The 24,851-nt window shown below is 34.7% G+C and overlaps 1 protein-coding gene across 1 annotated transcript in view; it reads right to left on the bottom strand.

Annotated features, from left to right (window-relative positions):
* DNER (delta/notch like EGF repeat containing) overlaps window positions 1-24,851 on the bottom strand; it is a gene marked incomplete at both ends in the record, with an annotated part of 118,909 nt that overhangs the window by 53,848 nt on the left and 40,210 nt on the right. The window contains 3 exons of the mRNA XM_084291907.1: window positions 5,678-5,844; window positions 8,081-8,175; window positions 19,528-19,824. Of these exons, the coding sequence (XP_084148033.1) occupies window positions 5,678-5,844; window positions 8,081-8,175; window positions 19,528-19,824 (559 nt within the window). The remainder of the gene's footprint in view (window positions 1-5,677; window positions 5,845-8,080; window positions 8,176-19,527; window positions 19,825-24,851) is intronic.

The following is a 24,851-nucleotide window of genomic DNA, read 5'->3' as shown; positions in this document are numbered from 1 at the left end:
TGTATTATCAAAAAAGACTTGGCGTCTTGCAGGAAAACAGATTACAGATCTACTATAGGTCTGCATCAGACTTCTTTGCTGCAGTGGAAATAGCAGTTTAAAATAAACATTATAATTTAAAGATTTTTCTGGATAATCTATTTGCGGTTCATATAAAAATACATTGTTTTCATGCATATTACACGTTAAACCTTCTGCCTTATTATTTGCAATGTCTTAACAGACAAATAGCAATTTTGCTTATTAATTTCTTCCTCATTTTATAGACAGACAATCTAAAAGCTAATGTAGCAATATGACATGAACACTGCTTTTATGCTGCACAGTGGAAATGCTACATAGAGCAAAAATTGCAAAGCAAATAATTTCAAGTTATTTACATGCTTTTTTTCCTCTCTTTAAACAATTATAGATAGGTATAGATATACAAACTTTTCTAGTGTATTAATTATGGGGAAATGGAGGCTAAACACTAACACCAACCAATCTGTCCTTGCTTTGCTATTTTTCTGAAACATGTCCCCTCACTGTATCTTCAGCAGCAGGCACAACAAGGCAGAAAAGCAGTCTTTTCAACATTTTATCATAGAACCTGATGAGGAACACATTTTGTCAACACTGTCAATATCATAATAAGCATACTGAAGACCTAAAAGCATAGAAAATATTTTACTAGTGAAACAATAATTGTGGGGTTTTTTTCACTTGGGGGGGGGGGAGAAAGGAAGGACACTGTTGCTGCACAGTCAGTAATGCCAACTCCCTGTTCTAACCTTATGCTCAAAACCTCAAAATAAATACTTCTTAAAACTTAAGTGATTATCACATATGTAATTTTAATACCCAAATTCACCAAAAAATATTAGCAATGATGGCTTTGATTATTAGTAGAATAGGACTGTTAAGTATCATATAACTAGCATTAAATATCATTTTCTAATGCAAAAACTCAATAGCAAATCATACAATTGCTAAATGTATACCAATACAGGTTTACCTGTACCAGACTACAAGATAAATTTGAAAATGGAAAATGACAACTGACACCCGTGGATGTTAGAGTTGAAGCATCTTTAGTCATGAAGGACAGAATTGTTAGTGTAGTGAACAATTATGTGAATTTATTGCCAGAGTAAATTAACTGACTAAGATATGTAATAGATGGTATACAGTTTCTATAGAACTTCTAAATATCTCAGCATTAAGAGAATAAAGAGTTTAATGCTTTTGGGGAGTTGGTTTTGCTTTTCGACCATTTGGATAGCAGACCGTATTTCCAGAATAAATGTTCTAGTTTTCAATTACAGGGTGATTGCACATTTGTATAAATAAGATGCATGCAAGAAATTATAGAATATTACAATAGAGTTGCTATAAAAGCTGAAAATATCCTTCATCATCCATTAACAAGGCCTTTTTATATTTTTGAAAGGAAATCATTAATGCATTATTTTCTCATGAGAGATATTATTTAATCAATTTAGTAAATCTTATGCACTTGCAACAAACTTGAATAGAAAAAGATATACATGTTCCTGTATTTATGCCAAGATGCAATATATATTCCCTGAAAGAGAGAAGTGCATAATTTTAGGTGTATTAGACCCCTGTCAAACATATAGCAAGCAACGCTTTCAACTATGGAGAACCCTGGCTGTAAGCTAATAATATTCAGGATAACTTCAGTCTGAAAGACTCATGCACAGACTGACAGTGCATCAGGGCACGCTTATCTCATTTTTTCAGACTTGTAAAATGCCTTTCATCTGATTTTCATTTTTTGTGATACATTGCAATAAAGAATAGGTATGCCACTGTTACAAGACTAGGTTTTACAATTAGTCATTTTCATATATTCTAGTACAAATGTTGATACACAGATTCTGAATTAAAAGCAATATGGATGATACATTTTATAAACATGACAAATAGCTTACAAATAATGACTCATTACCTTCAAAGAATATTGGGACAAATACTGTGAAGCTGTTAACTTCTGTAAAAGGCAGACTTTCAATGAGTTACTATGTTTAAATTTTGATTCCTTTATCACCATCTCTTCATCTCTTATTTAAAAATGAATTCTACCTTCTCGTTCACTTCCCAGCTATCTCTTTTCCAAATCTTGATATCCACCCTTAGCATTCCACTTTACACAATAGTTATTTTGGGTGCTATTCTGAGAGTACAAAATGCCTTCAATAACACGTTTGTTTTTTTTTTTTTTTAAAAAAAAAAAAAAAAAAAAAAGTCCTGAATTTGGGGACAAAACTTTTTAAATTTTAATGGCATCAAATGAAGCATTTTTCTTGCAAACAGCTGGGCAGAGATTGACAGTTCACCTGGCCTTTACTACAGATTACTTTTGTCTAGCATTAGTGTGGTTTTAAATGTCATTGGCACCTTGGGATATACTCTATGCTTCATCCTCCACCTAACCCAATTAGCCTACTGAGTGAATCAGTATTCTCAGGGTCTTTTTCACTTCATGACCTAAACCATATTGGGCATTTCTTTTTTCCACTGGCTGATAAGTAAACTTTCTAATAAAACTTAATACATTATTTTAGAAGACTGCCCAATTTGTGGCCAGAAATGCATTAATAAGTACTCTATCCAAAGCAGGCAGAGTGAGAAAGCATGGGCTTCATTCAGCTCAGTATCCTTTCCCATCTGCAGGGGCTCATGTTAATGGGGACAACTGTTGTAATTTAACAACATAATCATACTGCACACTCTTAGCATCACAGGTCCTTTCCTGCCCTGCCGAAGTCTGTTCAGTTGCAGCAGCCATTTCATGGCCATCACATCATGGAAAACAGACCAAAGTTTTTGGTTTAATTGTGCTTAAACTCTTCTCCTTTCCTCAAGCCCTTCCACCTCATAGTACAGGCATTTTGACTGTCTCCAGGATAATCAAATTCTCTATTTCTGTATCTCAGAGACAGCATTATTTCCAGTCTCCAAAACTGTGTCCTAGATCACACGATCAGCAAATCCATACGTTATTTCCAGCTTCTAATTCTTTTCAATCTTGTCAAAGCATCTTTAAATGAATGTTGGTTTTTTTTAATTAGTTGCCATAAGGTAACACAAAAAACAAGTAATATTTCCCACAATCTTTGACATAACCATTTTATTCAGAAAGATTTGTAGGAGGTAACAAAGTTGCATTGTACAGAATTTGCCAATTAATAGAAGAATCCCTTTAAAAATCCTTTGAAAATGGAAGGAAAATGTTTGTTGTTTTTTTTAAGTATATAAAGTAAATATATTGGTTGGCATGGTCCGAAGAGTAAAGCATTGCTCTGCTTACAGCATCCCACAGCACCTCAATTGTTCTGTCTTAAGTATCATCAATAAAAACACATGTTAGATTACTGTTGTTTTTATAAAAGCATCCATTTTAACTTAATTATGTAAACCTTACCTGAATTATGGATTTCAGTGGAGTTCAGATAAAATTCATCATTTTTTACACCAATTGACTAAGTTTGCGTGCAAGCCATACACCCAAGACATACAATTTATTGGATGAGAATTAGTGATGGAAAGCAAGCAGAATATTTCTATATGAATAAGAAACAAATCTATAGGATGCTTTGTTTTCTCACAATAAATGGTGATAGGTCACAAACACTTTTAAACTAACAAATGAATATTTCAGTTTCCTTATCACTTTAGCATTTCACTCTTTTTCTTTTCAAGTGTTTTATTAAAACAAGTTAATTCTGGGAAGACCTATAGCTAAACTAAGGCCACATAAAATAATCTAGTCCAGAAAACTGATGAGTTATCTCACTACTTGATTATCTCATAGAATGGAGTCACAATTTCTCAGAACTAAAAGGTGTGCAGACAAAATATTTCATATTCATTTTCTATCAAAAGCACTATGGGTAATCATTCCATTTGATAAAATAAATTTAAGATTTTTAAAAATTCAAATGCACTGTATCTGCACTTATCTTCACTAAGCACTCAGATGCTCCCATTCATGAATGTATCACTGTGTTATTGGAGTCTCCCTGCTGTTCCTGTCTACACATTTATGATTCATGTTCTTAACATAAATCAAATTACACTACAATGACTGGAAAAAAACCTACAAAGAATTTCAGTACCAGGAAATTTAGACCACAGAAATACCAGAAAGTAGGTGAAAGTAAAATAAGATGCCTCAGAAAACTTGTACTGCATCAGATAAGAATTGTACTAATGGCCTTGCTTATGAACTAAACTTGATTTTATATTCATTAAGGAAAAGGTGTCTTTTCTGCTCATGTTAACTAGCATACAGTAAACTATTCAAAGCAAAAACCCCCAGGACAGAAGGGCAACTAGGACAAGGCAAACGATATGACAGAGTAAGACAATATTCATTTTGGGTATCTAAATCAATAGCCTATGCTATAGCCCGGTGGAACATTCACAGAGCATCTTAGGCCCTCTGTCTGGGGGCATATTAACTGAAACGTACATTTAGCTACATGTCTTTGTGAGTGCAGGAAAGTTACAAATTATTCTATGTCAGGCAAGCTTTTATTTATTTTTACTAACCATTAACTATCCCAAAGCCAAAGCAAAAATTTATCCCTGAGGAAGGCACTTTTTAACTCTGATAAAATAAAATCAAAACTAGAATAAAAGGGAAAAAAAGGGAGGGAGAAAAAAAAATATTATTAATCTTTTAGTTCTTGGAAAGAAGAAAAGGATAATGAAAACATAAGGAACTAAAAAATTATTTGCAGGAAAAAAAATTGTTAAAGAAACCACAGCTGATAGTTAATAAATAATTACACTAACAACCCTCAAGCAGTATCTGTGTTAAGTGACAACTCATAAATGAGAGAACATGACACTACTGCATTTGGGTTTCTCTCTGTATTAGACACACACACAGAATTTGTCCCAATACTTCTGCATCAGAATGAATTTTATTTCACATTTATTAACATGACAAGTTGCTGAATAACAATTTGTGGCAGCTTATGCTTCATTTAAAGAGAGACAGCATTTCAAGAACATTACAACAAATGCTGTTACTGCAATGTCTTTCGTTTCGTGTCATTGGTACAACAAACAATATACCCAGAGAGCTCAATTTAATTAAGTCTATTATGTCTAGCACAAAGGACGCATTTAAATCAATATTATTTCCCATACTCTTAAAAATACCATATCAGCCTATTTTCATTATACCCCTTTTACAAAGATACTTCACATTTAATTGCCCAATGAAACATGCAATATATCTGAAGTTTCATATTTACAAAGGCAAAACTTGATGACTAAAAATGGTGGAAATAAATGCTGTCAGAAGATCAGATTTCCCATTATATTTTTTACTGTGTACAGGCTTAAGCTTGAATACCTTGTACACTTTGAACAGTTGGAGTTTTTTGCTTTATCATTTACCAAAAATTTTACAGTTCATTATAAAAGAGCATATACAAAATCATTCATCATCTAGATTTCAATTGAATAGTGCCACTTGTTAAGAAATTAGTGTACCTTGTCTGCTCTGAATGAAACAATGTCTAAAACATGGCCATGCTATCAAGTCTGGATTTTTCGGCAGTACCTAAATTAGGACAATTATCTCTTTGTTTCTCTAAATGTTGGGTAAGCTACTGACCGTCACGTAGAAGTGATAAAAAGTCAGTTTGCTACTCACCAATAAAGTAGTTGTTTCCTAATGCAAGCATTTCTTCAGAAAGAACAAGTCCACCCAGTGCCTGGAGGAGAGTGACACTTCTGCCATCAATAAGCGAACACTGCTTAAACCCAGTGGTTGTCACCTTCCACAGCAGGATAAGAGAAGCAGTAGCATCTTGCCTTATTCTAAGAAAATAAACAATAAGAATACTTACAGCAAGGAAAATTGGTGTTATCAGCAAGTACATCAAACAAAAGCTTATCATCAGAGAAGAAGAACTTAAATGTAGCAAATCTGGAACCAGAAAAAGGCCTGAAAGCTTTCATCGTGTCCATAAAATAAATAAATGCTTCAACAGTAAGATTTGTATAACAGTATACATAAAGGCAGATTTAATCGTACAGAGTCTCAATTTCTAATATTTGAAGGACACCATCTGAGTGTCCAATAAGTGTTTTATATAAAAACAGTACATAATAGTAAAGCAGCCTTCTTCACTGGCTGAAATTATGGCTTTTGAATAGTACCTCCATTCTACAACTACAACACTATCATTTTCTTCTCTTGCCTACTGAAGAGCATTCAATGTTCATTCAATACAGGGAGATAGATCCTGGTAGAAACACTCATTTGTTTGATATACCAGATCGAAGGTTCAGAACAATTTATTCCTGCAAATCAAATGAGTCATGTAATGCTCCCAAGGTCACTGAGTCAGTGGTGCCTTCCTAAATATTGACAGGTTGGATAAGCATCTACAACTGCATATATACTGCTGGCTCCACTAGGGAGCACTGTATCTATGTTGGTGTTGCTTCCCTCTCAGGATACTTTATTCCACTAACCTCATAAAGACAAAATAAAAATCTGTAGTATTTCTGGCAAGTTCCCAAACATTTGCACTAATTTCATCTGATAAATCACAAATGAGTTTGAACAATCCCACAAGAGTTCAATCGCAACACCATCGTACTGCTGAGAACTGCTAATTCTCGCTTGCCAAAAAGAAGACTCCAAATACCAGGAGATGAAATTCTGTTGCACAATTTCCTATAATGAAATTGTTTCAATCCTACTGAGAACACAGGGTGGTCTCTCTCATTTTTTTATATTATTATTAGAGTTCAAAACAAGAAATGCAAAGTGTTCCAATTATATTTGTCATGAGTGCAGCCTTTGCACCAGAGGTCCTACTACTTTGGTGCTTAACAAAGGAAATACAATGTCATGAAGATGGATATCAACCTGCATTTATCTGTCCAGATTAACTGACAAAATAAAACACTATTGAAAGTACATTGTATAAAAAATGACCAAAACCAACCTTGTATACTCTGCAAACCTTTTTAAAATGGGGTCATTCTGTCATGAGTCTTACAGTTATAGAATCTACAAACTTCAGTTTATTCCTAATAAAAAAAAAAATAATAATAAATCTCATTTGCTTACATATTCTAGTCAGCTAGAGCATCCACACTCACAGGTCTCTTCCTTACTTAGGCTTAAATGCTCATGAATGAGAATGATTCAAAGTCCTGTGGGAAGCACAGGACAGCTCCTACGTTTACAGTTACTGCTCCAAACTGTCTGCAGCTTGTCTGCTCACAGCAGTTTGTTTTTTCCTGTAACCATGGCCTTTTTTAACTGAAAGCTGGCATTCTGAAAGATAAGATGACAGTATGAGAAAAGTAGGCTATTTGGGGAAAATCTAAGTCTAAAATTGCAGCAAAGCTGTGAGCCAGAGAAGAACTATGTTGACAGATTTTTATTTGAAATAATATTTTCAATAGGAAATGCTTTATACCAGCTGATAGAATCAGATATTTCTAGGAAGTCAGGTTCTGTTAATTAAAAGTTACAAACCAAGCATTTTATTGAAAAAAAGCATGAATTTTAAAAGTGATTAACAAAATAAATTCAGATTTTTGAAAAATGTTATTTGTAGAACATTCGCATCAAAAATGTTATGGCTGACTGATGACACCCAAAGCTATATTCCAGAAATTAAATAAAAATGCATGAAATAAGTGTATTTATATAATTATTGATAATCACTTTCCATAAGGAAATGCATTTGGGGGTTAAAGAAAAAATGTGTTCACTGCATGAAGGAGAAAGGAAACATTGCATCTTCTCCAAACTGACATCTTCAGCATGCCTGCCCTAATTCCTAACACATTCTGATGGCCCAGAGACAGTTTACATGCTTGCATCTCCTAAAACATTAAATATGTGGGAAAAGTTATATCAAGCAAAGAGCTTTCATGGCACTGCTAGGTGCCTGATGGCTGTCTGAAGTTCTTTCATATACTTTAAACCATTTGACAAACCTGTGTATCCAAAAAACAGTTGTCTAAAATAGCAAAGTGAATTAAAATAAAAGCATTTTTAAATTCCATCACATAGGACAAATATTCTTACTTTACTGATGTGTTCTGTGGAACTTCAAAGGAGACAAGCCGGCCTCCAGCAGAGGTATTGGAACTGGCATTTCCACAAGCCATATCTGGGGTTACCTGAAAATAAAAATAGCTTTATTTAACACTAAACCACAAAATCTGACCAAAAAAAACAAATAAAAAAAAGCACCAATGATACAGCAACTATCTTTTCAGGATGGGCAAAATCATTCACCAAAATATTTACATTAGAAACAAACAATATGAAAATTAATTTAAGTAACCTTTTAATTTTTTGTTCTAACAAAACCTTCTTGCATACAACTGTGGACTTCTAAAGGTATCTTCCTTTAAAAGTGATCACATAATTAGAAAAAGATAAGTGGGCTTCTAGTCTTTTGAAATATTAAATAAAGCTCTAACATTTGCCACATCCAAAAAATGTTGCATCATTAATATAGGCAATTCTGGAAGATTTATAACAGCAGATACTGATACTGTCTTTCTACTATATTGAAATGTTTGTGTTTTTTCTTTTTCTTTTTCTTTTTTTTTTTTTTTCCCAGACTGGTTACTTTTAAAAATATTTTCCCATTTGCTCTAACAAAACTTGATAATATTATTTCCAAATACAAGTTGCTTCAATAAATGGAGCTTTCAGATGGAGAAAAATTATGAGTACAGTTAAGAGTGAAGGGACTTATTTGCCAAGTCTCCTGCAACTAGTAGGCATGGAAATCAGCTACTGCATGAGCTGGATCAGGACACCATGCAGGATGGCATACAACACTGAGAAATCACAGAGACCTCCACATACTTACTTGTGGAATAGTAATTTGTCCTGGTTTCAGTTAGAACAGAAGTTTCAGATAGAACAGAATTAATTTTCTTCCTAGTAGCTGGTGGAATGCTGTGTTTTGGCTTAGGATGAGAAGAGTGCTGATAACACCCCGATGTTTTAATTGTTGCAGAGAAGTGCTTATACCAAGCCAAGGACATCTCAGCTTCTTGCTCTGTCCTGCCAACGGGCAGGCTGGGGGGTGCAGTAAGAGCTGGGAGGGGACAGACCCAGGACAGGTGACCCAAACTAGCCAAAGGGGTATTCCATACCATCTGGGGTCATGCTAAACAATATATAGGGGTGGCTAGCCAGGGGGAGGGGGCCGGACTGCTTGGTTAGGCTGGGCATCGGTCAGCGGGTGGTGAGCAATTGCATTGTGCATCACTTGTTTGTACATATTATTATTATTATTTTCCTATTATCACCATTGTATTATTATTATTATTATTATTGTTATTATTACTTTTGTTATGATTATTTTCCTGTCTTATTAAACTGTCTTTATCTCAACTCACGGGCTTCACTTTCCATTTCTCTCCCCCATCCCAGAGAGGGAGGGGGAGGGTGAGCGAACGGCTGCGTGGTGTTTAGCTGCCGGCCGGGTTAAACCACGACATAATTTCATAATGGCAGTTTAAGAACCATTACCATTTCCAATTACACCTGTATTTCAAATAAGTAATATTTTATATAGGATAATTGGCTCTTTCTATTTCTGTTAAGCAGTTCTCCGGTATCTTCATCAGCTATGAAATAACACATTAAATTGAAAAAAAAAAAAAAAATCAGTCAATCTCACCATAGCCTTACTTACGTTAGCCTTACTGGTGAAGTGAAAACTTATACCTGACACACTTCCATGAATTAATCATCCACTAACAAAAAAGCCAGAATCTAATTTGTAATTATATTTATAATTCAAATTCATATTTTAAATGTTACTGTGGAACACCTGTGAAAACACAAAAAATAGAAGTCCAGAATATGAAGGAAGTAACTGTTTTTAGGGGGCTTAGTTGATTTTGATTCAGGCAAGACAAATGTTCAATATTCACATCTCCACAAAATATACACATTACTCGACTTACTTCTTCCTTACTTCATTCTCTTGTTTATATAATATGAATACATATATTTTATGAAAATAAAATGAGATGCAATTTTATTCTTTCCTTAAAGAAATAATAATAGTTTAAAAGGGTAATATACCCATTAAAATTTCTGAATCCTGGAAGTAAAAATTTCAAAGCATGATAAAACAAAAAGGAGTTTGGTTAACACTCTTCCTCTTAAATTTGCCAACATTTATACTTTCATTTTCTTTGAGAATCTAATGCCTACTGGAACAAAGAAAAGAAAAAAAAAATCAATATCTTTGTTTTTACACAGTCTCATGGTATATCCAAAAATATACTCATTAGAATATTTATATAGTTCCGCATTTTCATGCATCTTTTACCTTGGAATACAAGGAGGAAAAAAAAGGTAATTTAAGCTCTTCATTTACTTTACTATTCTATATTAGAAGTTTGTAAAGTAAAAGGTAGATCTATCTTTGAAACTATAATAACAAAAACAACAATAATAATAAAGCAAGAATTGAAAAAAATTGGCTTCATAATGAGAGCTGAGTTAATCCTGTGAAAATGGGGAAAAAATATGGTTTGCAAAGCAATCAGAATTAAGGATTATTCAGCATAAAAAGCCCAAGTAGAAAATATTTTATTGGTAACCAGCAGAGCAAAAAGCAAAATACAGGGGTTTGACTCCTCTGCTAGGAATACCTGTAACGTTTGATGTCCTTCTCCAAGTAGAAACACCTTGTAATTGTCCCTGATGTCATTTGTTATGAATCTGATAAAATAATTATCCAAACCAGTAGGATGCTAAATGTGGTGAATGACGGAATTTTACAACAGCTGAAAATTGACTTTTTTCTACTACTAAAATGGTACTTGGATCAGACAAAAAAAAAATAAAAAAATAAAAAAGCAAGAAACAGCAGCACTCATAAGGTCAAAAAATGGTGCCAGCAGTACTCTATTTCAGACAAATACTATAGAGACAAAAATGACGGTTTTGACACCTGAATTAGCAAATAAATTACAGTGAATTTTTTTGCTTTGTTTTGTTTTGTTTTTGTATACGTGGGATATCTGTATAAAGATTTTTAAGCGTGTCTCTCCTGTCTTAACAGAACAACCTGCAAAACTGAAAGACTGAAGAATAAGGGCAAAGAAGACAAATACATTACAATAATAAAGGACGCCAAAAAGATTAAAACAATCTGTGGGTCTCATTCAAAACAAAAAAAAAAATGCACTGAAAGAACCAGTGGAGACCTAAAACAGAACTTACTGGAAAATAGAGTGAAATAATTTAGAGAAGGTAGAATGAAGAGCATATGATAAACTCCAACTTCCTATTCTAATCACTATTCAAAATTTTAAAGTGAGATGGTTATAGTTAAAAATACAAACAGACCACTTAGTCATTTAAAAATAAATTTTCAAAAACAAACAAACAAAACAAAACAAGAACACATATGCCTTCAATGAGATCAAACTCTTCCAATACTCCCCTGCTGCATCCAGTAGTACAGATCCGTTAAGCCAGCAAGGAAGCTCCTTGGGGAACAGACTTACAGATACAACACAAATGATGCAGCTATTTTAAAAATAGTCACCAAAGAAAACTAAATCTTCATGCACCTGCCAGAGCCTGAGGTATGGTTAGGAGGTGTTTACAAAGATAAGCTCCCACATCAGCACAGATCTTATGCTCTTCAATATATTACTTACAGTTTAGACTTTTTGAATACCAAATTTCTGACAGAAAATATAGTATTCCCCTTTATATATATATATTCCATAAGTTTGTGTCTTAATCATGTTTTCGTGTTTTTGTTTTGTTTTTAAATAGAACACAATATACAAAAACTACATTTCTGTTTCAACAGTTTTAATAGTGTTAATTTTTTGAGTCTTTACATGAGTAAAAGAAGAGCGGTGTCTGAGAAAGCAAGAGGGGAGTCTCCAGAAGAACATCTATTACTACAGCATCTCCCTGGACATTAAAAAGACAGCAGTGACTTGACTAGATGATTACCTCATCAGTCCATAGTACTAGCATAGATAAGATTGAAAAGGAAATCAGCTGCACTACCTAGGAAGAGATCAACAGATTCTGCTCTTCTATACTATACCTTTTCTAAAAAATTAAATAATGTGAATTGTGGAGACAGTCACATAACAACCTCCATAAACACACATAATTCAACATGTCCTGGAACACGGACAGAGATCCCAAGGGAATATTTTTACATTGGTCTTTTTATTACTTTGGTAGATTAACTGTACTGATCTTTAACTTGATGAGGCTAAAAAAAGTAACATACAGATTCTAAGACCACATAGCATACCTATACGCAGTCTTTCACTACTGATAATAGTTCTCTGAAGATATTTGTTGTAAATTAAATTTCAAAGCATGTTTCTTGGAAAGCTGACCACACTGGCATTTGCAATTTTACAAAGCCTTATCACCACTGGTAGGCTAATCCTGAACAATGCAAAAACACAGTCATTCTGCTACAGTGATAAATGTTCACATCTTCTGTATCTCAACTCTCCAAGCTTAAAGGACTGCAGAAAGCTTCTGCTTCCTGCAAAATACACCACACTGTCCTCAAACTTAAAAGTAATGACCAAACACATTAGCCTTAGCGGTTTCACAATACCCTGTTAATAAGATAGTGATGAGTATTTCCGAATAGTAATGAATATTTCCAATCATAGAACATTTTGACCAGGAATTTTGAAGACTCCCTATCCTTGGAGGTATTCAAGACTTGACTGAACACAGTTCTGAGCAACCTGTTCTAGTTGACCCTGCTTTGAGCAAGGGAGTTGGACTAGGTGGTCTTCAGTGTTGTCTTCCAATCTCACCTATGCTGTGATTTTGTGAATAAAAATTCTCTTCATGAGCCAACTGTCTACTAACTCTTTCCTGTAAATTGTCATTGTAACTTCAGTGATATCTCAGCTTTCACAAAACCCCACTCCAGCATACAAAACAAGCGCTTCGTTTTGAAAACATTCCCAAGGGTTACACAAATAAAGAAACTTATAGACATGTGCAAACAGTCATGCAATGTGAAGTGGCACTTTCCTTCTCTATTAGCTCTGAAAGTTCTCTTTGGTTATTCTCTTATCTTTCCATCTCAAAAACTATTCTCCAGCTATTACTCCTAATGGGGCAAGAAAGAAACCTGCACAGCCTTGCAGCCAAAGTGAAGTTGGGCAAACTGGTCTGGAATTAAACAGAATACACGAACAAACACATCATTCTCATGCATTCTTCTTGAACTAAATAAAAGAGCTGTACTTACACTTATCTTCAATAAAATTGTCAAGAAAAAAGTAGTACTTACAAGGAAAGAATGCTCTAGGCTTAAAAATTTAAACATGTGCTTAAGCATATTTGAAAAGACATCATGTTAATAAAGAAAGTATGAATATTAGTTCTTTGAGAAAAACAAGACTGTGTTAGGGTGGTCTCCCATGAAAACTGATGTGGTCATTAAGAAAAACAACCTTTCCTTTCTTCAGGAGCGCAGAAACAGTTGTGATGAATGCATTATGAAGAGTGTTCTTGCAAATACTCTTTCAAATCTTTTTCCAATGGATTGCATATTAACTTTTAATTCAATAAAGTAAGTTTCATAACTTCCAGATTTGCCTCTTCTAAACATATAACTACTTTTCCATCAGGTTAAAGCCTGCAGGATTTCTTCTTTTCCAAATCTCAAAGGGTGTCAAGAAATATCTTTTATTTTCTGAGAAATATAACATGTCTGTCAGCTGTCATTTACGCAAGGGAAAAAGTACCGTAGAGAATTTAAACAGGTTAGATATTGACTACAAGATCTTGAACTGCTGTCTGCAGAAAATTAAAAAGGAAAAGGGATGTAGGAAAAGCCAACATAATAGAATGAGAAGAGAGGGATCAATTACTATCTTATTTTAAACAAGATGCCAAGCAATAAGCCAGGATCATTTCTGGCACAGAAACCTCATTCAGAACAAAATTATAAAAGAAAAGCAGTTCCTTTGTCCTGCAGCATGAAAAAGCTACTGCTTCCAGAAAGCTGGTGTTATACAGCTTAAACCCCACACAAGTGTATTTGCCTCTACCCTCAAGAGCCTCATATGGGATGATGCCTGAAAGAAAACCAGAACAGAAAGAAAATAAAGGCTTCCTTCTAACATATCTCACCAGTGGGAGAGAAATGCAGAAGTGTTTAGAGTAGGAGTAGTGCCTCCCTGAAGAGCACCAAGGGAAGGCTGACAGACTGCATCCAAAAACAGTATCAGATGAAGAAGGCTTGCCAGTTATTGTAGCACTGAAATTTAATGGAAGGAAGTCTACATATCTACCCAGCAAATTCTGTCACAGACAGTTTGTGTTTCTTTGCTCAGATGAGCTGAAGCTACTTTGTAGAGTCAGCAGTCACATTGCCAAGAAGATGCAGGAACAGAAGATTCTGATGTGCAGCAATCTTCTAGATAGCATTACTAAACCTTTGTATTACTGACAAAGGTTATTAATGTCAATATTACATGAAGCGGTAGGTGCTTTAGCAAGCATAGTAGGTTATCTTAAACAATGACAGTTTCTCAGATAAATTACCTGGGTAATGATATTAGTCAGATGCCTTCTTGTCTCAAGCTGGACACCAAAATGAATGCCACCTTCATAAAATCTTACAGTAAATCATTAGATCGATATTATTTCCTTGAACAAGTAATGGTCATTTCTTACACCAGAGCATATGGAGCTGATCTGAATAATAGAGGTAAGCACTGTAAAAACAAGCTCTTAAAGCAAAAACTCCACACCGTCAAACCTTTACATGAAGACTACAAGCTCAGGTCATTGGAGTAAAAGCTAGGAAGTAAACTTCACCAAAGTCTGTCAGGTCAGCCAGAGATACTTCTACTCCATGTGCTTTTACATCAAAGCAATGAAAAAAAAAAAAAATTAAAAAAAAATTAAAAAAAAACAAAACACTTTCAGGTGTTCTTTCACTCAGACGCTCCAAAACTTCAAAGTGGCTGAAAGAGTAGCTAAGAATCCAGATACTTCTTAAAGATAGCATCATGCTGTCAAAAAAATAAGTCCTGAGCCCCCCACCCATCAATATAGATCCATACCGGCAGGGCTTCAATATCTTGTCATAATTACACTCTCAAGAATTTTCTATATGGTAGTTTTGTTCTGAAAGGGGATAGGAGGATTTTGATGTTAGGAAAGCTAGTATTTATGACTATCTATTAAACATCTTTCAGCAATGGAGTATATTAAAATATTAATTCTGTGAGCTTCTCTTCAGTTTTGTTTGAGGATACTACACAGATGTTTTGGAGTCGTTGGGTTTGTTTGTTTAATTTTTGTTTTTTAATAATTTTAAGGGTATCACGTATAAAGCAATGCATATACCAATTCGTCTATTAGAATGGCATTTGTATAAAAAGTTCCATACACATATATTGTAGAGGAAAAATTTGATGAAATTACAGATTATTTAAAAAGTTAAGATTATTCTAATGAAATCTTTGTTTCTGCCAGTCTCCTTTGTTCCTAAGATAATTTTTTTCTAAAGGTATAAGAAAAGTAATACAGACTTCTGAAACAAATCTTACACACAGGTATGAGAACAGGTCCAAAGTCAAACTAAAAGTCTACATATTCCAATACTTTAACTCCAATAGCAGTTATAAGAAGGAATGCCAAGAAAATTGGTTAAGAAAAGGGCAAGCATGTTTCCACTAGCCTCCACTCGTTTGCAAGCCAAACGTTTTCCCAAATTTTCATTTCTAAGGATGGAGTTTCTATGTGTTTATTAACCTTAAATGGATCTCTCCTCCATGACTCTGTTTGGTCTCCTCCTCTACCCACAGAAGGCAGGAAGGAAGGAAGGGAGGAAGGGAGGAAAACAAATGAACATTTAGCAACACGGAAAGCACTCAAAGATTCAAGGGTCTCTGTTTCAAGCACAATTATTCCTTAAGCATATTCAGTTGCCGAAGAGCAGGAGCACCCTCTTTCAGGAGCTTCCACGTGGCCCAGCCACAAATCTTTAAAAGGTATAGAGTTTACTGACTGGAAACACATGTAAAACAAATGTTGTCCCCATTACAGGGGGAATTATACATTTACTGTAGCCCCTAATCACTAGTTCCAAAACCTAGAAACTGAGCAGTAGTACTGCAGTATAAATGAATGTTAGACTAGGACTCACATGCTTAGCATTCTAATTCCTGGCTGTGCACGTGGCAAATCACTTTACTGCTCTGTGCTTCAGTGTCTCCATCTGTAAAATGTGAATAATACTGCTGATTTCCTTTGGAAAAAAAAATGAGCACTATTAAGGAAAAGTAATATATGGGAGGAGGATACTGGTATTCTTACAGTTGATTTTTACACTGCAGCCTTTGTTGAATCTATTATTTGATTAGTATTAATGGAAAAAAAAAAAAAAAAAAAAAAACTTTTTTTTCCTTCTATTATTGGCTAATATCTATCTTTTCTACATTGTAACCTGAAAGATCATTGGACTGGAGAAATTTGGGCTGCTATTTGTATCTCTCTTGCAAGTTGCCTGAAGTGGGGAAAAAAATCTCTCTCAGTATCTGAGTACAAAGATAAATCCCTGTTCTATTAAAGCAAACAACAGACAATTTTTTTCCCTAAATGGTTTGTAGTTTTAGCAAACTTGCATATGAAGAAAAGATTATTTTGTTATAGCTAGAACTCTGTTAGAAAATTAAACTGTATCCAAAGACTTCTGTATGTTGTTTACTCCTTCAGGCCTTATTGAGACAGCTTGGTCAAGTATGCATTGAAAAGTATGATCCTAGTATCTAAGGAATGAAGAAAACTTTCCAACTCTAACCATATGTCATGCCTCTCTTAGAAGATATACTTCTCTCAGGAGTCCTTCCTGAGACACCTACCATGGAAAATTCATCCTTGCAGTATTGAGAGAGCTTTCATTTGGAGAGATTCTGACAAAATTTCTCTCTGTGCAGACAGACAAACAAAAGAGTTTGAAGAACATTGGCTCATTTGTGGCATCAGTACAGATAAAGGTGAAAAACAGGCTGACTTGGAAGACCAAAAAAAACAAAAACAGCCTTTGTGGCCTCTTAATCTCAAGGAAGATCAAAGGAGTAGATTTTTGCAATACAAAACCTACAGTTAATTTTTTTCTTCTTCTTTTAAGAGAGGGCAAGAAAGGATCAAGCTTTGCAAAGCTTTTAAAGCTACTAGGAAAGGTAGTATTTTCCTGCTTAACATTTAACCCTTTACTCTTGAAGCCTCCTCCAAAGAGGTTTTGGAATATAGATCTTCACGCATATCAGCTCTCCCTTTGGTTTAATATAGGTCAGAGAAAAGGTCCTGTATTAGCAACTGGAATGGTTTTCTTCCACAGAGGTACCTCTCTCTTACTGTGAATTCCAAAGAACACAAGATCACTATGTTACATAAGAAAGACTGAAAAAAATACAAGATCTATCACAATGAATTAAAAACATATCAGGGCAAGTAATTTCTAATAGTATGACAACTAACCTCCATATCAGAGTTACTAATGTTATTGATAAATTCAATTTTAAGAATTGAAGGTAAGAGAAGACATGAAGAAGGATGAATTTCAGCTTGTGAACTGATGAATTTCAGCTATTAAAATACCTACTTGTGAACTATGCGTTTGGCTGAAATGCTTAGTGAATCTATCTGAAAACATAAACCAGGCAGAAATGTTACTTATACAATACCAGACCACAGACTGAGGAAGACACACGAGGCAAGACAGGCACAGGGAATGGCTTGCCCTTAATTGATCAGGACATACAAAGCACCCACACAGAGATGACACTGCATTTAAACTAACTAATAAAAGCAGATCAGTATTTGTTTCTGCTTCAGTGCTTTCTCTCCAAAACCCATCCTCAGTACCTGACATATATTCTACTGTAAAATAATAGGTATGGGTAAAGACTTTTCAAGAAATAAAGCTTTGTTCTCCAGATATTGGTGACCCAAACTCTCAACAAAATGTGATACAGCCCTATAACTATTTGTACCTCAAATTTAAAACGAGAGTCATAACATATCCAATATATCTTTTACACAGGTTGATTTAATTTTCAAAAGCTCATTTAAATAAATGTTAAAGTAGACACAGGAATATATTTGTTTGTGCTAGCAAAGAATAATGAAAATTTTAACATTTTCAGGAATTAAACTCAAACTTTTTCACTTTTTCATTAGGTAGTGTGCCAATACACCTCGGAAGTATCATGCTTCATGAAATGTTAGAAACAGAGACAGCTGACATTTCACTTATTTAATCCTGAATAAACACAAATGAAGTGACTTTCTTCTACAATGCGTTCTTCATTAAGAAAAAGATGGCACAAGGGTTTTAATTCTTTGTTTACTGAAATTAAATTATTTCTTCACAAACACGCTTCCCTGCAGCCCCACTGCCCCAAAACATATGTTCATATCTATGGCAGAGACTGTTCTTTGGTATGCATTTTGCACATATGCAGTATTATTACAGCTGATCTCCAGATCAGTTGGAGACTTCCAGTACCAACTGCTGTAGGAACAACATATGCACTAGCACTGGCCTCACATCTTCAAGAAAGAGAACAGAAATGCAGTTCTAAACCATCCTTGCAGCGACAGACGTGAAAGCAGCAGGGAGAAGAATGGTCATATGACAGAATGAATTCAATATACACATGGAAAAGGTATCAAGAAATAAATAATTGATTCTTCTCAGTCAAGTTGGTGAACAAATGTACTTCCCACCTACACATGATTTGCACATGTAAAGACAAATATTAAAGAGTAACTGGGTAAGTCTGTAATTCTACAGATGTCTATGTAAGACATCTAAAAACTGCTCTTAAAACAAAGAGTGCACAGAAATAGTAGAAAATAAAGATCATTTCTTCTTAAGGATTGTTATGTTCTGTGCTTTCTAGTTGTAGTTTTGCTAAATATTGTAAGATTATGGTTTTACTAAGAGGTACAACAAATATTTAAAATTTTCAGTTATTCCTTCAACACCATTGGATCTCTGCAGTTATGTGATGTGGGATGTAGTGACTGACTGCCATTTTTAATCCTCAAGTAGCTATGTTTTTTTAACACTACAGGGGCAGTTTTCAAAACACCATGGGATTATAATATATATATGTATTTGTCAAAGGTATTGTTTTAACCTTCTGATTTCCCTAAATTTATATAATTGGAGATATGGGGTCATATGAATAACTGGAATAAAAGATAAATAAAATAAAAATCTGATTTTGAAGAATTATCTAATAAAATACATCTTAAAAAGGCCAAGATTAAAAGCCCATTACCTTTAATAAATAATGTTTTTTGTGTATTTAATTTTACCAGAAAATTTACTCAAGGCAGAGTCCGTATCTTCAGCCCTTCTCATGTAGACTTCCATGACGTCATGCACAAATGACAACCCAACAACGATAACACTCAGAAGTTCCTTTCTGTGCATTTTTACTTAAACAGAATACTCTCACCTCTATTTCATCCCATTTCAGATCTACAACTTTCTGTCCTGCTTTCGGCTGCCACGTTGGTAACGTCACCGTTGCTCTTGAGTGCGGAAGAACGATGTCGGGTTCCAGTGTGGATGAGACTGGCCTGCTTTGGCTTGGTGGCAATGGTTCCATTGGCTCAGAGGCCGGAAGGCTGCGAAATGAATGCTCACAGTTTGTTCCTTCATAGCCTTCACTGCAGATGCAGAGGTAGCCATCACCGCTCGTGCTGCAGTTGCCATGGTGACAGGGGTTGCTGGCACAAGGGTCTGAAACGAACTGCAGGAAAAAAACATCATATGGGTCAATTACTGCATATAAAAGATGTGCGTATGCTTCACAAATACCATAAAACAAGATTCTTTTCCCCTTCTGTATTTGTCTTCTAAACGTATTTATGAATAAAGCTCATCTTTGATACATCTTAAAGAAAGTAAATTTAAAGGATTAAATAATACAAATTAATCTAGATTCAGCACTGCTCTCAAAATATTGCAAGCAAAGCAATGAACGTGAAATAGCCTGGCCACTGCTCATAACCAGTAATTTTCAAAACAATCTTCAGAGTAACTTGTCTAGGGAAAAGAACAAAAACCTAGAAATTTAAGGCAGTAAGAGAAGTAGGAATGGGACATTGACCTCATAGAGGTCACCAGCTCAGGATGTAGCTGTGTGTTGTCAGAGTTCACCTCATCATGCAGCCAGGTTTATGGACATAAATTCTGTTTTATAACAGCCAGGTCTTTTGCCTGCACTTCATTTAGAGGACAGCAGCTTCAGAATCTTACTCGTTCAGGTGCTGAAAACTTCCTAACATGAATGATTAGGGGGTAAAAAATATTATTTTTAAGACCGCATTTGTAATAGAATAGAATGGGAGCTCAGTGATGTGAGAAAAATTCTGTCTTATGCTCACCTGCTTTCCACTGATTTCTGCCTTATCTACCAGCTAGCTTGAACTCAGTTTCTTACATCATCACTGACTTCTAGGTGAAATGTCTCTTCCCTCTTCCACACCAGTGTTCACATCCACAAGGTATTTACTGAATATGCTTACAAACTCATCTCAAGTTTCACCTGATAGACTAAACGAACCAGGCTTGCTCAGTCTCCCAGTGCAGGACAAGCCCTGTGTTAAGGGGGCTGTTCTCACAACTTGCACTCTGAGGCCTAGCACTGCCTTTCCAATGCATCAAGACTTCTGTCTGTCCTGCAGATAGCTTCCTGATACTACCTAAGAAATTTTTGCCTTAGTCAGAGCTACATCACACTGCTGATTCACTGTCACCATCTGAGCAACCAATACAGCCTGGCAGTTCCCTTGGTTTGTCCTCACATTAAATGATAATCAGTCCATCAGTGGAAACAGACATTTTCAGTCTTTACATGCAAATTTCATGCAAGCATTCCAGTACTGTAAGGTACCTAGTTCTTTCCTGTACAGTATTTCAGTCCTTCCCTGCATAGGCAATGCTGCTTCTTAATATATTTCTCTAAAACACCACAGTTATGATAGTCTTAACAAGTATTTAATAATAAATAGGAATTGCATAAGCTTTATATATCATTAATTTGAAAATTCCTATCCCTCTAGAAATGACCTGGGATAACTTTACTTATAGCAAAACATAACAGTCACTTAAAGTCCCTAATTTCAGAATCCTCAGAGATAAAGACAGGTATTGAAACTACGCTAGGAACTTTACCTTCCCACCGGTTCAAAGGCCACGTATCAGGGGTAACAAATCCTAACGTTACATTTTTTACATGTATCTGAAACAGCACTAATATTGACCTCTGTAATATTTTTAGACAGAAAACAGAGGAAACTTTTATAATAAAGTTAATTTTGGAAACAGTTAATCATGAATGTTAGATTTTGCACTGACTGAGGCAGGAGAGTTACAAGCCATGGAAGACAGTCCAAAATATACAGTATCCTTGCCTATCTTGTCACTCGGTTATAGCTCTGAATGTTATTTGCTTTGCATGGGGACACATCTCATACATATTGAATGATATATCTGACATCAGGCACAAACTCTGACTTCTTTATTTTTAAAATCCAACTGTATATTGAGTTTATATATACTTAATATATCAAGAATCAAAGAAGCATTGACTTTTGTGGTAAAGTTGGCTTATCTCCTTAAAGTCTCTTTGTCCTTCAAATCAATAGAACATCAATGTTGTCAGAGAACGCTTTCTAGACCACCTCTCAGTGAGAGAAAGGACAAGGACAAGGGCAAGGGACAAAACCCAGCTTGTTCTATAGTTTAACTATATTTTAAGCTTGCTTTCAGTTCCAAGTAGAATAATTTTTTGTGGCAATTTTCTTTTCCTTTTAGAGTGTTGAAGATAAAATTGTTCAAATGTGAACAAAGCCCAGTTCAACTATTGTTTGGAACAGTTTTTCATGTTCTGGTGGCTTGGACTGGATCTGAGTTTCAAAGGCATGCAGCTCTCCTATTGTTAGATAAGCTCTTTACTCTTTCTTTCACAATTAATCCAAATTTACCTTAACTCGTTTTGATTAATGAATCAACATTCATTCTGCTCTGAGGAAATTTAATTGTTTTTGTCACACGTGAAATGTTAATGTTATTACTGGCAAACCCTAGGAACGCAAAAGCAAAAAATCTTTTCAAACAGTCACAAAGGGCACTTTTTTCCTCTCAAGTCAATATATCCATTCATTTTACAAGCAAAATAATCAGAAGTGTGCTGTGATGGATGTTCCTTGCTGTAAATATTTTTGAGCTTGGCCAAGCACTGAGCAGGAGGAGATGTGCTTGCCAACAAGCACTCCTCCTTGCTGTCCATGCCACACACCGAACACCACCGGCCTTGGGAGCTGCCACTAACATTCCCCACACGCTGCAGTGAATACAGTTAAGACTGCTTGGTTTATACGAAGAATTAAAATTGTTGAGCGTAGGTGGAGAACTTCACTACATGCTTTCTCAGAATTGAGTTTTATGAAGTACTTCATAAGAGTTTTTAAGATACCTTTCCCCTTTTTTCTAGCTACTATCAATTCTAAAGCTTTTTTTCCTTTCAGGAAGCTTGTCAAAATGAACAAATGTTCATTTTGCATGTAGATTCTCTATTGAACCAAATAATGTTTATTTTGATTGGTGGTTACAAAGAGATGAGGAAACAAAACTGATTAATTGGTGTTGGTTATGGACTTTCTGTGGCCCTGTCTTAGGTGGCAGCAATGGTTCTGGAGGGCTCTGAGAAACAACAGGACACAGTGGACAACACGCCTACAGCAGAACAAAAAAAAAGGGTAGCAAAATTTCAGGGCTAAACCTTCAAAGAACTTTTGAAGTCCACAGAAAAAGAGTAAAAAACTTCCTTGATCTTTTTTTTTTTTTTTTTTTTTAAGGCATTCCTTGTGAAGTTCACAGCATTTTGAAATATTGCTGCACAGAGGACACAAGTAACAGGTATCAACATAGCTACTAATTAAATAAGAATGTATTAATAAGAATTATTAATTACATAAATTACATAAGAATGTAACACTACCAAAAAATCCAGATGTTAAGATGTAGAATTTCAATAATCTTGATAAAGTATATTTTGTATGTAAGTCTCTTGTTGGTTTTATCCTAATTTCTCTGTTTAATAGTCTGTTTTCATAATATATACATTAACTAATTAGGTACATTCAGCATTTCAGTAGTTAGCTGACAAAGCTAAATTAAAAATCATAATATCTATGCTCATGTAATTGCTATCTCTATGTGAACAGATGTAATTTTTAGAGTATTCTTCCAATAAAATCCTAAGATTGATACATATCAAGGTGGCCTTGATATTGCAGTTCTTTTTCCAAAGGCAGATAGAATATTAACACAGGTACTGTACAAAAATGAGGCTTGTTTAAGAATCACATTCACAAACATAGATTGTTAGATTGTTTGCAAGTCAGCCCAATTGTTTCCTAAGGTTTTAGTTTCAGATAAAACGCAGCAAGATGTATATCCGCAAGATCTTTTCACCAGTACTCTTTGTGGTGACACCGATTTGTCATTTAATGCTCACTCAGTGTCTCCCCAGAGTGGTTGCACTTGTTCTACCTGAACATGGTCAGAAAGGACTCTTGGGAGAGCTTCAAAAAATAAAATAATAAACCTAAAGAGAAGGTTAAAATGAGCTGCTAAACACTATGCAAAACCTGTCTCCCATTTGCAAGCCTCCTCTCAGATATGTTTGTAAGAACTAAGTTTTGGTTCAGTTCTTAGAACCATTTCTTACAATCACAGATTACCTTATACCAACTTCTAACTTAGCTTTGGTAAAATATGGAAAGAAACATAGGGAAGAAAAAAAAAAAAAAAAGTACTCAGGTTAGGTATTCAGCTAATCGTTTAAAATCATTCTATGTTCTGATTTCTAATCTGCTAACAAAGCCAAGCTGCCACAACAATGTCAAAGGCTGGCATTTTACATTTGTGTTCAGCAGCACTCGAAACCTCCAAAACCATCTTCAGATATTAAAAGCCAACAGAGGCCAAAAGCCACTGGCTTTGGATCCCTGAGATGTTTTTTTCTATGTAAAGAATTAAAGTTATGGTTTTCAAATACGTAAATTGATTTGAGCTGGTTGTAATTTAGACTAAATATATTCACCTTCATGTGTTCAGCTAAAAACAGATCTTAAGAGAAATTTAAATCAGTAGAAGAAACTGGCACCTACATTGTTGAAGAAATGCCCTGATACAAAAGCAGACAACTGCTCTACAGGAATAGATCATGGGAAGATCCACCCTGTACTACCAGCCCAGAAAAAGGATTGAATGCACCAACTTCAATCTATGCACTATACATTAAAAGCTACCAAATTCTGAATACTTTAGTAAGAAAATAATTAAAACCTACACTCTTAAGATATTATCAATTTTTTTCTAATACTTTAAGCAGAAAAAATCTTGCAACTGTTTTATTCTTATATGCACATCTGAAATATCATACCATATTTGCATATGCAGCAATTTATGAAAAAAATGGAAACAGATTTAAATCTTTTATATAGCAATGACAATAAAGATTATCTAGAAATGCAATCTCTTTGAAAAAATGGTTTATGTTCAAATTATTATTTAAAGTTAGTCTTATTCAAACCTTCAGTCCATTGAATTTTTAAATCCCACAATAATTGTTAATGCAAAGTAGGAAATGGAAGACAAGAAAACAGGATTAATTGAAATAGAAAAAAAAAATCAGATGTTCCAAAGAGTGTTCACAGAAGTATGGAAATTAGTAAGTTAAACTAATGATTCCATTCTATTTTACGG

The sequence above is a fragment of the Netta rufina genome, assembly GCF_964035555.1.
Source record: "Netta rufina genome assembly, chromosome: 9".
NCBI lineage: Eukaryota > Metazoa > Chordata > Aves > Anseriformes > Anatidae > Netta > Netta rufina.
This window is presented reverse-complemented; position numbering and strand designations above follow the sequence as displayed.